Source organism: Chaetodon auriga, chromosome 1 (assembly GCF_051107435.1).
Source record: "Chaetodon auriga isolate fChaAug3 chromosome 1, fChaAug3.hap1, whole genome shotgun sequence".
NCBI classification, from domain to species: Eukaryota; Metazoa; Chordata; class Actinopteri; order Chaetodontiformes; family Chaetodontidae; genus Chaetodon; species Chaetodon auriga.
The window spans coordinates 17473695-17488096 of NC_135074.1; the positions used below are offsets into that span (position 1 = coordinate 17473695).

The following is a 14402-nucleotide window of genomic DNA, read 5'->3' on the forward strand; positions in this document are numbered from 1 at the left end:
CAATGAAAGTATGTAAATGTATGTAGTGTAAACAGACTTTGATGTGTGAAATCTGTGGAGTTCTGCTGTAAGGAGCTTGAATTCAAAAGCTGTGTTACCTATAAGTCATTAGGAGAACATCATGAGCTCTGTGAGTGTCGTGTAGTCCTGATCAAAATGTGACCTAATATGTTTGCAAAATGGTTAGAAAAAGTCTTGGTCGAGAAAAAAACAGAAACGTGTGACATCCTGGATTCATACTGAACTACTGTCACAGAGGTAAATCTGCACAGTGTGTTCTGCTCAAAAACCAAAACAAGCCCAAACATATTCAACAATATAACATCATCATGTTATTATGAACACATGAATTACGCCATATAAATCTACATTACAATTTGAATACTAGTCCAAAGCCTCACAATGCACAGCTACATGCAGATTCATGAATGAGGCTTTGGAGCGAGTGCACACTTTGTTTAATGTGTATATTTAAAACAGATCTGTGGAAAATGAATATATCAAATGCAATAATGAAGTAAAATTAGAGAAGTATGACACCATATATATACACATTCTGTGTTTCTCTGTACTGATAACACAGACTCTGAGGTATATGAATGCAGGAGTGCCTTCACAGATAACCCCACAGTTAACTTGTTTAACCTCAGTCCTCTTCACTCAATAAAGCTTCTGCCACCAGCCAACCTGACAAGACCAGCACAAAGCACATGTCCAGCCAGTGTATTTAGAGTTCATTAATGTCACAGTGACTGGTCAGGAAATGACCCTATTGACTGGCCTGTCCAGGCCTCATTACCATCAAAATAAAGGGAGCAAGGAGTCCAGAGCCCGGGAGGCAACAAGCAAGCCCACGATGACCCGGAGGACCCGGTTTAACCCTCTTACACTCACACTTACACAATCAAAAAGAAAGCTGTGGACTGCTGTTATAGTGATGAATATCTTAACTTAATCAGTTTTCTTAAATGGTGTTTAGTCACAGGCATTAAACCCTGATGCTCTATGAGAGTGTCTGAGTGGTCACAGCCAAGAATTAAGGTGTCACTTAGTGTGAAACTGTACTGGAAGCAACATCAGAATTCAACAAATCTGGATCCATATCTAACTTTTGTACATCAGACAGGCGCCTACCAAAACAAATGCTGTACCTATCAAATGCAAATGAAGGCAAATCTGAATAACTGATACAGCTTCCTCTTTTAGTGCTTCGCACAGCAAGATATCTGTCAGTGTAGTCCAGCAAGTCAAAAAAACAGTAAGATTAAAAATGACAAAATGTAGATTTAGATGCAGTTTGGTCCCCATCTGGACCAAACTGCTGAAACTGAATATAAGCATCACAGTGTGTGTTGTTAATACACTGGAGTTGATACAGTCTGCGTGCACTTTTAAAGCATGAGCGACAAACTAAAACACTGATTTCTTCAGGACAGACTGCACACAGTATGACACTGGCTGAAACACTGGTTTACTGGTTTTTGCCTTATTGAATTTATGTGTCCTGGTTTTTATCATTTGCTTTGTGTGAAGCACACTGGTGTGACACTGGTTTTGAAGAGCGATATACAAGTAAATTTTAATATATTTTATTATAACACAACTTTCAGTATGGATATTCTTCTTATATTATTACTGTATGTCCAGGAAGCTACTCATTAGGTTAAGCAGTGAGTGCGCTAACGTTGGCTTAAAGACGAGAAAGTACGAGAAAAGAGAGAGTAATTCAAAAACCTTTAAGTATTTAAAGGTTTAAAGTATCAATTCAAGAGATAAATTAATACTAAGATGACGACTGTCCTGCTGATAGCTTTGTTTTTACTGATTTTGGATTTTGGATGAGTTTAGTCTTGTATTTTAATTGGCCATAATGAGTTATTTCACTGCACACTCCGAACATCAGAGCTTTCATTCACTTTGCCACACATTAGGGTCATATAAAAAATATTTACAACATTCATGGATATAAAAAGCTAGATAGTTATCAGTATTGCAATTGATTTAATGCTTTTTATGCCATTTTGTTCATTTATTTATGCTACCTTCATGCACACAGGAAAATTGGCACATCATGATTGGGATTTATTCTGCTTGTGTGACTGTCACACACATAAATTACTGTAATCATTTAACTACAATATGATGTTACTTTTATCTTAGGTGTGTTTTTATGTCTCGTAAAAATGTGAGCAAAAGGAGTGCAAAGACAACAATATAACTTTATTGTTTAATTCCAATTACATGCAATTTATGAATGTATACATCTGAAACTATAATCGTCCAATAACACAACAAATAGACTGACACATACAGTCAAGTACAGTTTATTGGAGGTAACCTTCAACACTGCAGCAACCAAACCACTGGGATGTGTGTCATAGTTACTGTAGCTACTCAAGACTTCAACCTTAGGAACAAATGAGTTACGCAACAAACAAATAGTTTGCGATAAAATTTGGAATCATATGTACACACATCTTACAAAGACCTATACATAATATAAGAATAGGATATACAACACAAAAAATGTTTAATTTGTCTGCACAAATACATTTGATTATTCACTAAATGCCTTTTTTTTGCACAAAGAACTAAATGGATTCAACAGACTCTTCATTTCTAGGAAATAAAATGGCACATTATCAGTAACATTCTGCAACAATTAAAAGGCATGACATGAAAGAATTCAGAGCTCTGTGTGGGAAAGATTAAAGATTACAGTAATGTGTTTCCAAACTCATGAGAATTAGTTCCTTTCTGTGCATTATCATCTTACATAATATAAACAAAGAATCTTTGCATCTTCTCACCATACTGCTTGGATTCGGGCCCTGACATTTTCCAGTCATCAAGCATCTACAAGTTATATGAAGTTTCTTCCAAATTGAAAGAGAAAGTGAATGCAGTTTTGATTCAGAGTCATTTTAACCATTAATGTGATATTTGGTGAGCGTTGTCATAATCTTAAGCTTCCAATCATTGACAAAGGTGCCAGACCAATGGAAACAAGACTGGCAGAACATGGCACACTGTTGTTCCTTTCTTGTAGAACTGGCCATCTTTAAGGATCACTCCTTCATAAATTAGTGTTGTTTCACAGCTGTATCAAGTTCAAAGTGATATGAGGGAGGTTGATCTTCCACTGAGCGGCTCTAACTTTGCTCCACAGAGAAGTTTGACTCAGATCTGTCAAGCAAAAAGAAGAAAATCACATTTCAAGCCAACTCAGGAGCTGGAGGAGTGAATGAGGACGTGTCAGAGTGCGAGTGAGCTTACATGTCTTGGTGCTTGTGTATCATGTGGTTGTTGTACTCCAGGACAGGAGGGATGGTCTCCTCATCCTCAGGAACCTGAAACAGTCAAGTGGGATCAGATGTTTTTTCCTCCCCACTTAAAGGGCAAGAACACCATCTAGTGGTAGAAAAGCACTCTTACCTCCCAGTACACCTCATCATCATAGCAGTTGTCGTCAGCAGGGTCGCCCCAGATAGGGAACCTCAGGATGAAACCTTTGAAGAGAGCAAACAAAACAGCATGAAGCAAGACTTCATACTTTTTTCTTGTCCATGATACTATCACATTGACATCAATTCTTAGAACATTCCTTCAAATACTTTATGTGGAGTTTTTTTTTTTTTTTTTAAAGAAATAGTAAAATACCTTTTTAAAGACATAAATGTCATCATTCCTCTGGATTCTCTCAACATAGACATTGAAACAGACTGATAAGTCTTACAAACACACAACACTTTTTTCAAACTCACCCACAATCGCTCCTCCGACAAGTCCAAATGCGACTGCCACACATGTGCCAGCAGCCTGGTAGCCTCCCTGGGTTCCTACGGATCTGCCCGCAAAACTGCCTTCAAAGTCAAATGTGTTGATCAACCTGTAGGCAGAGAAGAAAAATCCGGAGTTTCCTGTAAAGTCAATTCACTCTCAGCCAATCAAAAGTGAATCTGTATTATTACAAGCAGACAGTTCCTGAGAACTCAGTGCGTGCTTGTGTTGAGGTCAACAGACAGGTGAGGTCACGTTTTCTGAACTCCAGTCTTCATGTGTGTCCGCGCGTCTCAGTCACTCACCCTTCATGACTGTAGACGGATTCAGTGGCAGCTGCAGCAACAATGGCTCCTGTAAAGCCCCCGAGCATCCCTGGCACAGCATGCAGGTTATGAACACCACATGTGTCCTGGAGCTTCAAAGATTTCTCCAGGAAGGGCTGAGAATGAGAGAAACAGTCATATATTAAAGTCATGAGTGCAAATTCCAGTCTGTTCTAACTCAGTCCAGTTCTCCCTAAAAATGGCCATCAAAAAAAAAATCGAGTTATTTATATTATTTGAAGTTTATAAACATTTTCAGGGTAAAAATATGATTTGTTTGAATTAAATTTGAATTATTTTTTTGGCATAAAAACACCCATATATAAGGTTACTGTCTCTAAAAATATAAGAATCAGCAGAATCATTTAGAAACTCATAAAGGGTTATTCATATGTAATTATAGAATAAAAAAAAAACCTCCTGAGGTTATTAAAACTGCAAATTCTCAGTACTGATGATCTTTGAGTCAGCGGATTCAATCTCCATCTCGCCCTTTTTAAACTGTATTTGGGTCATTTTGTTTACACTTAGCATGAAATGTTTCATTAGAAAATGCATTTGACAACAGGGCAGAGCTTGCTGTTTGGGGTGTGTCAACAACTTGCCACAGTTTCCAGCTTTCGTTTGCTTCTAAAGCATTCAGTGGTTGCTCTGGAAATGAGTCATCGCTTCAAATAAGCGTGGTATTTTCCTGTATGACAGCCTTCACCTGGTTTCTTTCTGCTTCTCCTTTTCTGTGACAGTCGCAACACAGACTTTAAGACTTCTCTCAGATCAAAAGATCAGAAGTGAAAGACTCACCGTGACGAACAGGTAGCCAAAGGTGGAGATGATTCCACTGCAGAAACCCACAATCAGCGAACCATAAGGAGTGATCATGAACTCGGCCGCTGTCCCCATGGCAACACCACCAGCCAGAGTGGCATTCTGGATGTGCACCTGTCAGGTAAAGCATCGTGTTAGTCATGAAAAATACATAGGTTAACATGACTAGCTGCAGATTTGATGTTTTTCAGTGACATAGCATTACCATGTCCAGCTTTCCTCTCTTCTGAGACATGCTGGAGATGGCCACGGTGGTGAGAACAGAGGAGGCGAGGGCCAGGTAAGTGTTGATGGCTGCTCTGTGCTGTCCGTCGCCGTGGTCGGTGATGGCCGAGTTGAAACTGGGCCAGAACATCCACAGGAACAGTGTGCCTGCGAGGAGGGAGAAGGAAAATCAAACCACAGCTGGATGAGCAAAATGACCATCACATGAACAGGTTTGACAGTGATGAATGTAAAGTACGTGATATGCCAAATGAACTGCGTCATAAAGACAAACACTGACGTGAGGTTGAGGAGTGTCACTCACCAATCATGGCAAACACATCAGAGTGGTAGACGGATCCATTAAGGCGTTTGCTTTGGTTTAGGTTTGGCCGGTAGAGGACCCAGGAGATGGCCAAACCATAATATCCTCCAAAGGCGTGAATGACCATGGAGCCACCAGCATCTCTGCACTGTGGGGGCAGGCAGCACAAACAAGAAAGTGCAATGTTTGAAGGAAAATTCTCACCCCTTGCACAATAATTAAGGCCCCTGTGGGATGATTGTGTTCGGTGAGACTCACATGGAGGAGGCTGAGGATGATGTATTCCTCCACAGCAAACAGCGTGATGCCAAATAAGGTGACGACCAGCAGCTGGACAGGGCTTACTTTTCCCAGGAGGGCACCATAGGCAATCAGAGAGCCGGCACAGCAGAAGTCAGCGTTGATCAGACTGTGGAGACGAAAAAGAACAACATCGAGGTCTGAATGAGTGGAAACAAACAGCAATGAATGACACACCAAATCACCTTGAGGAGTCAAAGCAGGGCTGGATTACCCACATAGACAGACCTCGTACGAGCGATGTAGAAAGGTCTGGCTGAACCCACTATGATTATAGTATGGAGAAAAAAAACCCACACTTGTAAGTATTTCTTTAAAGCAGTCACAATGATCTTGGGCATCGCTAAGTCCAGGTCGCAGCGACGGTCCACTTGCAAAATAGTAACACTCAGATAGTGGGAGAGGAGGAGAATGTGATCTAAAATAGTGGGCCTGTGGCAGGCTTATACCAACAGCCCACTTCCTGCGAGCCAAACTACCAACTGGGCAAAACTGCACTGAGGCCCCACAAGTGCAAGGGTCAGTGCATGTCAGCTGGTTTCAGTCATCTGTTCAGGAATTGGAACAATTAAGTGCAATGTCAACTAAGGCAGGTCCTGCATTATTACCTGATGATGCACCTCTATCTTGTAGAAAGGCCTAAAGTCATAAACCAGCTAATTTCAGTTCATATTTTGCTCATATGGTTTGGATATCCTTACACAGCTGGGGTCAGATGTCATTGTCAGTGTCATTCCAGCACAGGGATACTGTTTGTTCTCACCTCTACAGCACAGTTGGACTCACAATAGACAGTTTTGGGGGAAAAAAAAGGATCAAAATTGATGCAACAGAACCAGAAATATTTTCTTTCTCATTCCACACATACTTCCTTCTTGAATAAGTATTTTATAGACTATATGCATTTGTGGAAGTGACTTCCAACTTTGCTATGACAAGAATGTTGACTTTGCCGCAAGGATGCAGCAATAGACAAAGGATTTCCATGTGTTGATGGTTGTGACAAAAGCCGCTTCAAAGAACAAGACGAGTCGAAACCTTGTTGCCTTTCTTCAAACTCATCTTAACAGTTTAAAGAACGTGGTATCATCTAGAAAATTCATGACATTCCTGCGCATCCCCATCTGCATCTCTGCAGGTTACTAAATAACTGATGGTGCACAAAGAGCTGCTTATTTTCTGTGCAATGAAGAGGCTTACCTCTCTACTCCGATATAGATTTTTCCGGTGGTGTGGTCAAGGGAGTGGAACCAGCCTTGCATGAGAAGAGCCCACTGCAGACCAAAAGCGGCGATCAGGAAGTTGAAGCCTACACCACCGAAACTGTAGCGTTTCAGGAAGGTCATGAGGAAACCAAATCCAACGAAGATCATGACATGGACGTCCTGGAAGCCTTGAAGAAGGGAAATAAACACATTTGTAGAACGATTAAATGCAACACTTAAAGTGCATCAAGCTAAGACAAAAATCTCCTTCTCTCCTGCATGTTCATTGTCTACTTATCAATTAACTTATTATTCTCTCTCTTTAATTACAGATTTGTAATTTGTGCTTTTGTTTATGCTTACATGTTGAGGTTTTATCATTTTTTTTGCTCAATTTATTAATGGATTTAAGATATTATTGCAGCTAGAGAACTTCACACTAGGTGTACAATTGTTTTCAGATTGTCACAAGCAGACCTAGAAAGGCGTTGTTTTCCTTTGTGCAGCGCTGCTATTTCAATGTTACATACAAGAATAAGAGAGGGCCTCTCACAAAATGTTCAGCAAGATTATTAAGTTTTCTTTTGTACAGCCACCCTCTAAATTCTTGATAGAAAAACTCCTTATCATGTTCTTTTTACGACCTTTGACATTTCATTGAAACTTTCCAGCCATGAACAAAAAACAAAGACAGAAAAAGGAGTGAAGATGAGGTAAAATGATCCGTTGCAGCTGCGAGAAATATATTTCATTCTGAGATATATTTTTTGTACTTACTGGGATATCTAAAGTAGAAGTCATTTTCGATATCGCTGGTGATGTTGTGTTCCCTTTTGTGCTCTGCCCAATGCGCGTCTGACTCCTCATCATAGCGGATGAAAACTCCAAACAGCACAATCATAGCAATCTGCCAGACGAAGCAGACAGCTGGCAGACTAACACGGACATTGGTGTTCTTCTGCCGGCCGAAAAAATTGCACACGCTCTCGCAGCAGTTCCCCATGGTGATGACTCTCAGGTGATGATGCCCTGATCACTCTCTCTGCCAGGCCCTCGCTCTGCTGTAACAGAACAGCTTCTCAGCAGCTATATATATACAGTATAGAGATGGACCTTTTGAGGGGTGTGCTCTCCAAAGGGGTGGACTGATCTTACCTGTTAGCAGGTAAACCACTCCTTCCCTGCTTGCTTTCTCAGCCAGGTCAAGCCACATTTGGCAACACTCCTCCTAGAACAGGTGCCACAGGAAATAATCGGGCAATAATATGTGATGGAAATGACGCAGACATTTGATGCTGTGACTTTATATGGGATCATTTTGTGCTATTATAACAGAATGTTAACAATACCCAGCTGGTCAGCACAATGAGAAATCAGACCTTGGTGTAAAGGTAAAATTGTAAAAATAGCTTCACTTGAATTAAAGTCTTGCCAGGACTTGCTCACTTGGTCCTGTACTGTAAATGGTTTTTGAGCGTCGTCTAAGTGCTCTGTGGAAGCCTTGAACTGGTGCTGGGTGAACACACGTGTCAATCAGGCTATCATCACCTGAGCTGCATGCTGAATTCAGGTGTGCACACCTTTGATTAGAAGACAAGGCCACGTCTTCCAGGGATCAGAAAACTGCTAATGCTTCATACCCAACATTTTTTTTATGCTTTCTTATGATCTTTAACAGATGGTTACTGAACATGAATGCGTGTTTCCAGTTTTATACGGCTGTAAACCACTGCACCTGCAAACTGGAGCATGTGAAGGCGAAGGACCCTTTAACAATGGGAACTGGTTCACTGAGAGTGTTGTAAAAATATTGATCTTGAGTGTCTTTGTGTAACTAAGTACCTGCTTTTCTGTACACTGAGATCTGTGATCAAACAATTTGTAACAACTTAAGCAGTATTGAAGTATACATTTCCAGAGAAGGAAGCTTTGTTGCTGTACCGCTCCCTCTCCTGTTGTTTCCTGTCTGCCTCAACTGTCAATAAGAGCAAAAGTGGGTACTGAAGCAACAGCGTGTGATGGTCACTCACTTCCTACAAAGATCACCGTTCAGGTCTGTAATCATTAGTCGACCACTGTCTGATGACTAGAGGAGGCGCGACGTCAGTCAGAGAGAAAATGAATCTCAGTATGACTCAAAATGAATGATGGCTCAATGGGACATCACTGTTTATTATTTTGCTTATTTACATGAAAACTCACTGAGCTTTTCATAGCACACAGCGAGAGCAGACATGGTCATCAACCAGGAGCAGCACATGCCACCTGGTCAGCTGTTTCTCTTCCTGCGAGTCATGTGCTCTGCGTTGTGTTTTGGTTGTGCTTTCTTATCTTGATAATTATCTGAGATTCCATTTTAAGGATTCATCATGTGTCAGGCCTCTGCTGTCTCTGTGCAGCACAAAGAACATTCCAGATAATATCTGTTTTCCCCCTTCAACACTTGGTGACTTCTTCAGCACGTTATGTAACATGTTGTGTGTTACTGACAGCATGTGCTGGAGTCAACCTATACACTACATACTAACACTGGAATGAGCTTAAAGATCATTTCCATTGAAATGTTTGTTGCATTTGTGCGTATTACCTAATATGACAAAGTCAGCGAGCTTTGCAAGGCTACAAGAACAAGTCTGCAAAGATACACACATGAACCAAAAACACTTGTTAGAGACGAGACTGCATGATTTTTAAAGTGCAGATTAAAAAATATTGGAAGGAAATCTCTGGAAGGAAGTTGTTTTCATCACAGACTGAATTATGGCTGTGTGTTTTCAGGATGTTTGCATTGTATTATGTCAAACTGCTGCGACTTGACATGTATTTCAATTTGAAGCTGAGGCCATTTGAACCTGCAGGTTAACTGAACTCAATGATGGGAAACAAAAATGTAGTTGAGGATAAAGTGAGTCTTTGTATAACTTTTATTGTTACTGCCACACTTGCAGGATAATGGTAAATGATAAAACATAGTGTAACAATAGAAGAAAGTCATAGATACACATAAATACACAGTGTCTGTCTAAAGGAATTGTTCCAGCAGGTTTTTGCTCTGACTCTTCATCACTGATTACATAACTGGTTTCACCAGCCTAACCAATGGCTGACTGTTTTCTTGCTTTGTTTTTCTTCTTTCTTTTTTAAATTACTTTTAGAGGACAAGAAGAACAACGGCAAAACCTTCTTGAAAAATAGTGTTTTTTAATTATTTCCAATTTTGTTAATTAGTCTTCAGATTTTTCTTATGGGCCTCCTCGACCACTAGGTTAGCTGAGCGTACCCTCCAAGAGCCGCCAGTCACACCGGACTGAGTTAGGCTGCCACAGAAAAACCCAGAGTGCAGTGAATTATGTGTATGAACTCGCATTTTTATTTTTAGAAGAATGTCTTCCAAGGTTAGATAATCGCCCCAAAATAATCCTGCCCCTAATGTGTACAGTATATTATGACTTTTGTCTAGAAAGTGACTGCTGTTTCCTCAGTAAACATGCGACAGAACACGGGTCAAATGGTCAACAGTTGACAGGGAGCAGGGTCACATGGAGAGGAGGGAGAATGTTGAGTCTACACAACGCCATATTTGAGCAAGAAGCATCCGCCCTGCTGAAACACAGCTGAGCAAAAAGAGATTTTGCCTGCGGGGCATATTTGAATAAACATATTTCGGAAATGAATGCTGCAGAAAGTAACCAACAGCAGAGAGTGATCATGCTGTTTTGTCCACACGAAAATTGAATGTTTATAAAAGAATAGAAAATCAGCCCCCACAAATAACTGTCGTTCAACCATATCGACAGAAATGATATAATGACGTCCTTAAACATTTCACTGAGCCTGAGCATGTGACAGTATGGAGGTTTTAGATCTAATCGGCTGAAGGCATTTCAGCAATGTCCTCTGTCACATGGTGCGGTATGCCTTGCCTTAACTGCACAGGAATGATGTAGCTGGAGATATTATGAGCTCCTGTCAATCTACAGGTAAGTGAGACACAGATCAGTGCAAAGCAGCTATTCAAACAACAAAAGCTTTTCCGTTTTTTCAGCCTTTTTCTTTGTTGCAGTGTTGCCTTTAGAAGCACTGGAACTGTGACATCCCGTCAGACCTGCCAAAATGGCAGCACTTACTAATGTAGAAATGAAGCACATTCGGATTTCCACTGTTAATATGAAATGTAATGTGCATATTTTTCTGGTATTATGTGCAGAACTTCAGTCATTTGTCACAAACATCTACACACTCACACAGAAGCTGCTGACCACTTATATCAGCGTCTGGGAAACAATGTGAAACCAACGACTTTTAATGCTCCAAAAGGGGATCAAATAATTGTTTCCTTCTCAAATGACTGAGAGCCTGTTTTTGTTGGAACTATTGTGCATATGAGTTACAACATCATTGTCTATTGTGAAATCTAAGACAGGTGTATGAAAGGGGAGAGCAGCATGTGAAATTGATCTTAAGGCGCAGCTGATGAAGTAATTGCTTTCTTGTAACGCCTTCTTTGGATTAAAAGAAATAAAACATCAATCAAGTTTTTTTGAACTTTGATTTGATCTCTGCGCACCAGCCTGAGGAGTGTGACTAAGCACAGAAGAATTACCCAGAACTCTGCAGGTGAATAGCAGCACACACACTCAGATGTCACAGAGATATGGGCGCGTCAGGCAGTCGGCAGAAAACGACAGCACACTCGGAATATGATGTGATACTCAGATAACCCCTCAGCACAGTGTGACAATCTGCAGAGGAGACAGAAGTTTGACTTCATCAAACAGCATCTTTGTCTCTCACATGGTCTCCTGTGTGACTGCAAGTTCACGCACATGCACACTGATATGGAGGTGTCACACATGTGGCTCAGTCTGCCTCAAGGGTGACAACGGAGGCACATGGCTACGTTAATGTTCCTGCCACGTTCCTCCTTTAGTCTCCGGTGTTTTCCACTCGCAAACGGAATCTGATTGTATTTTATGGATGTGATAATTGGGTTTTTTCTCTGGGTATTGGCTGTTTGTTTGGTAGTTTTTCTTGCATTAATGTTGTTTATTTGGAATTTAGTCTGATAAATAAGAATAACTTTTTGCACTCTAACTGCAGGAGTTATGTGTCAGTATATGACTGATGCATATACAAGGAATCTGTTTATCTGGTGGCATACGTTTTTGTCAGATTTCTCCTTCCCTTATACACTCATGCTGTATAAGATCATGATTTGCTGGGTGGCCTAGCTTCCTGAATTTTAATGCACCACCATCCAGTTTTCTTGAATTCTTTTAAAGTAGAGTTTATAGCATACTGTCTGAGACATTGCATATTCTATATCAGCTTGCTCCAGCTTTTCACTGAAACCATATGTGTTTATATTAAATAAAGTCATCAAAAGTAAGACATGCATCATTCCATTGGATGGACACCTTTCCCCAAAATTCAGCCAGACATGTTCTGTGTTTCTGGAAACTCTGGGATCTCCACAGCTCTGTTGGTTTGGAGATTGGCTGTCTGCACAGGCTGAGTTTGTGTGGTTAGCTCCACTGGCAGGACAGCAGGAGTGAAGAGGTTAATCCTACTTGAGGTGATTCATCGCCTGAGTTGACTTGGCAGGCTTCTGCTTTTTTTATTTGATTTTTTACAGTGTTTTTCAGGGTGTAAGATGACATGTTTGATGAGCCCGGTCTGGTCTACTCATCACTAATTTATTTATTACAACACACTTTTCAGGGAACACTTGCACTTTTCTCTACGGCTGTTAATTAAAGATTTATATTTTTCGACTGTTTCCATTTAGTAATGTATCTTGTCCATCCATTTGTCTCCCGCTTTAACATTTGCAGTTCCCAATTTGTGATTTAAGACTGTGCCACCTATAAAATAGAACGAGGTCCTAGTTCTTCTCAGAGTTCTTTTAAATGTAAATTGATGCATTGATTTGAAGTAGTTGATTTTTGCTGCGCCGTTTGGACATTTAAGAGCATTATCAAATCAACAAAGGCCCTGGTACCAATAGCAGCAGTAATACTGATACTTAATCAATAAGTGACTCTAAATGATTTTTCCCAGTATTGTGTGGTTCCTGCGGGGGCTCTGCTCAGGGTCATTTTGCCTGTGTGTTGAAGATGTGTGTGAAAGAACTGCACAACAGATGAGACCAATGACAGACTGATTGCTCATCCATTACACCGTCTTTCAGATATTCTTGAAGTTCTCTGCAATTTCTAATCGAATCAAACACTTGGAACTAAAGTGAAGGTCTAAAGATTAATATTATTTTACCTCACTTGTGTTTTATAATTGTATTTGTTGTTGTATTTTTTTTTATTTTCCTAAAGTATTTTGAGGTTTTGTTTAGAAACATTTTTGAAAGTTAATGCTTTAAAGTAACATTTCTTGTTATTCTACATCAAATTTATGAATTTCCCGTTCTAAAATTTGTGAGTACTCTGATTTCAAATCAGAACAATATAAGCACATTTTAACTATGTGGGTTTATCAGTTAATATTATTTGTGAATTCGAAGACAGTGCACGAACTAGGACACAAACAGAGCCTCTCGCTAACCCACATTGTATAAAAAATTGCATCAGGTTATAAACAACTTACAAAGCTGGTTCATTCACACTACTTCACATTTACAGTGACAGATACAAAACCTGTGAGATAATTAAGATGCATATGTAGGTGAAATAAAAATTGGGGTCAGTCTGCAGAATGAGGCCCAAATTAGATAATTAGCCGAGGTTGAATTCCTTTCCTAATCAATCCATTAATTAACCAAAATGTCAAACTAGAGCGGTAGCCACTTCAATGCAAGATCTTTTTCAGGTCGAGTGAGCTGATTGCTACAAAGACAAAGTCTCAGATCTACTGTGTGTTTTGTTTCCTTGGAGTTAAATAAAGACGCATGCAGGCCTCAGCATCATGGGACACGCAGGTGGCAGCAAAAGTTACAGAACATGCTCGACCGGTGAGGTGGTTTGAATTACAAAACAGTTGAGCAGAAAAATTTATCACACGTGACAAGTCAAGCCCTCAGCCGATGAGTGACAGGTGCCACACCTTCCTCACCGCAGGTGTTTCTCGTGTCAGAAAAGATGATGAGCGCACATTAGGGCCAATGCTGGGTGTGTGTGAAGAATAATTTGACATAGCAAACTTGAGTAGGTCATTGTGCAGGCTAAAAGTTCAATTTGTACTTTCACTGCCACCTTGGCTCCCACTGATACATTCACTTAATACATTCAGTTTTTTCTATAGTTTTGAAGAAACTTCTTGATTATGTGACCTTTAATATAGAAATTGAGCAACATCATTTCAAGGCTCACCACCTCTGCATGGACAATTTCATATTTTCATTCTCTGTGAGATTAATCTCAAATTGGTGTAGGTATGAAATCTTGCATCAGGTAAAAATGCCTTATCACTGAAATATGAAAAGGA

General features: G+C 40.1%; 1 protein-coding gene across 1 annotated transcript; it reads right to left on the reverse strand.

Annotated features, from left to right (window-relative positions):
* Positions 1–2295: 2295 nt before the first annotated feature.
* LOC143318827 (ammonium transporter Rh type C 2) lies at positions 2296–8016 on the reverse strand. Its single transcript, XM_076727325.1, has 11 exons — positions 7743–8016; positions 6961–7153; positions 5719–5869; positions 5461–5608; positions 5137–5303; positions 4908–5045; positions 4086–4222; positions 3765–3889; positions 3436–3509; positions 3277–3350; positions 2296–3186 (listed from the first exon to the last, which is right to left on the reverse strand). The coding sequence occupies exons 1-11, from the start codon at positions 7966–7968 to the stop codon at positions 3153–3155; spliced, it is 1467 nt and encodes a 488-aa protein (XP_076583440.1). The 5' UTR covers positions 7969–8016; the 3' UTR covers positions 2296–3152.
* Positions 8017–14402: the final 6386 nt, after the last annotated feature.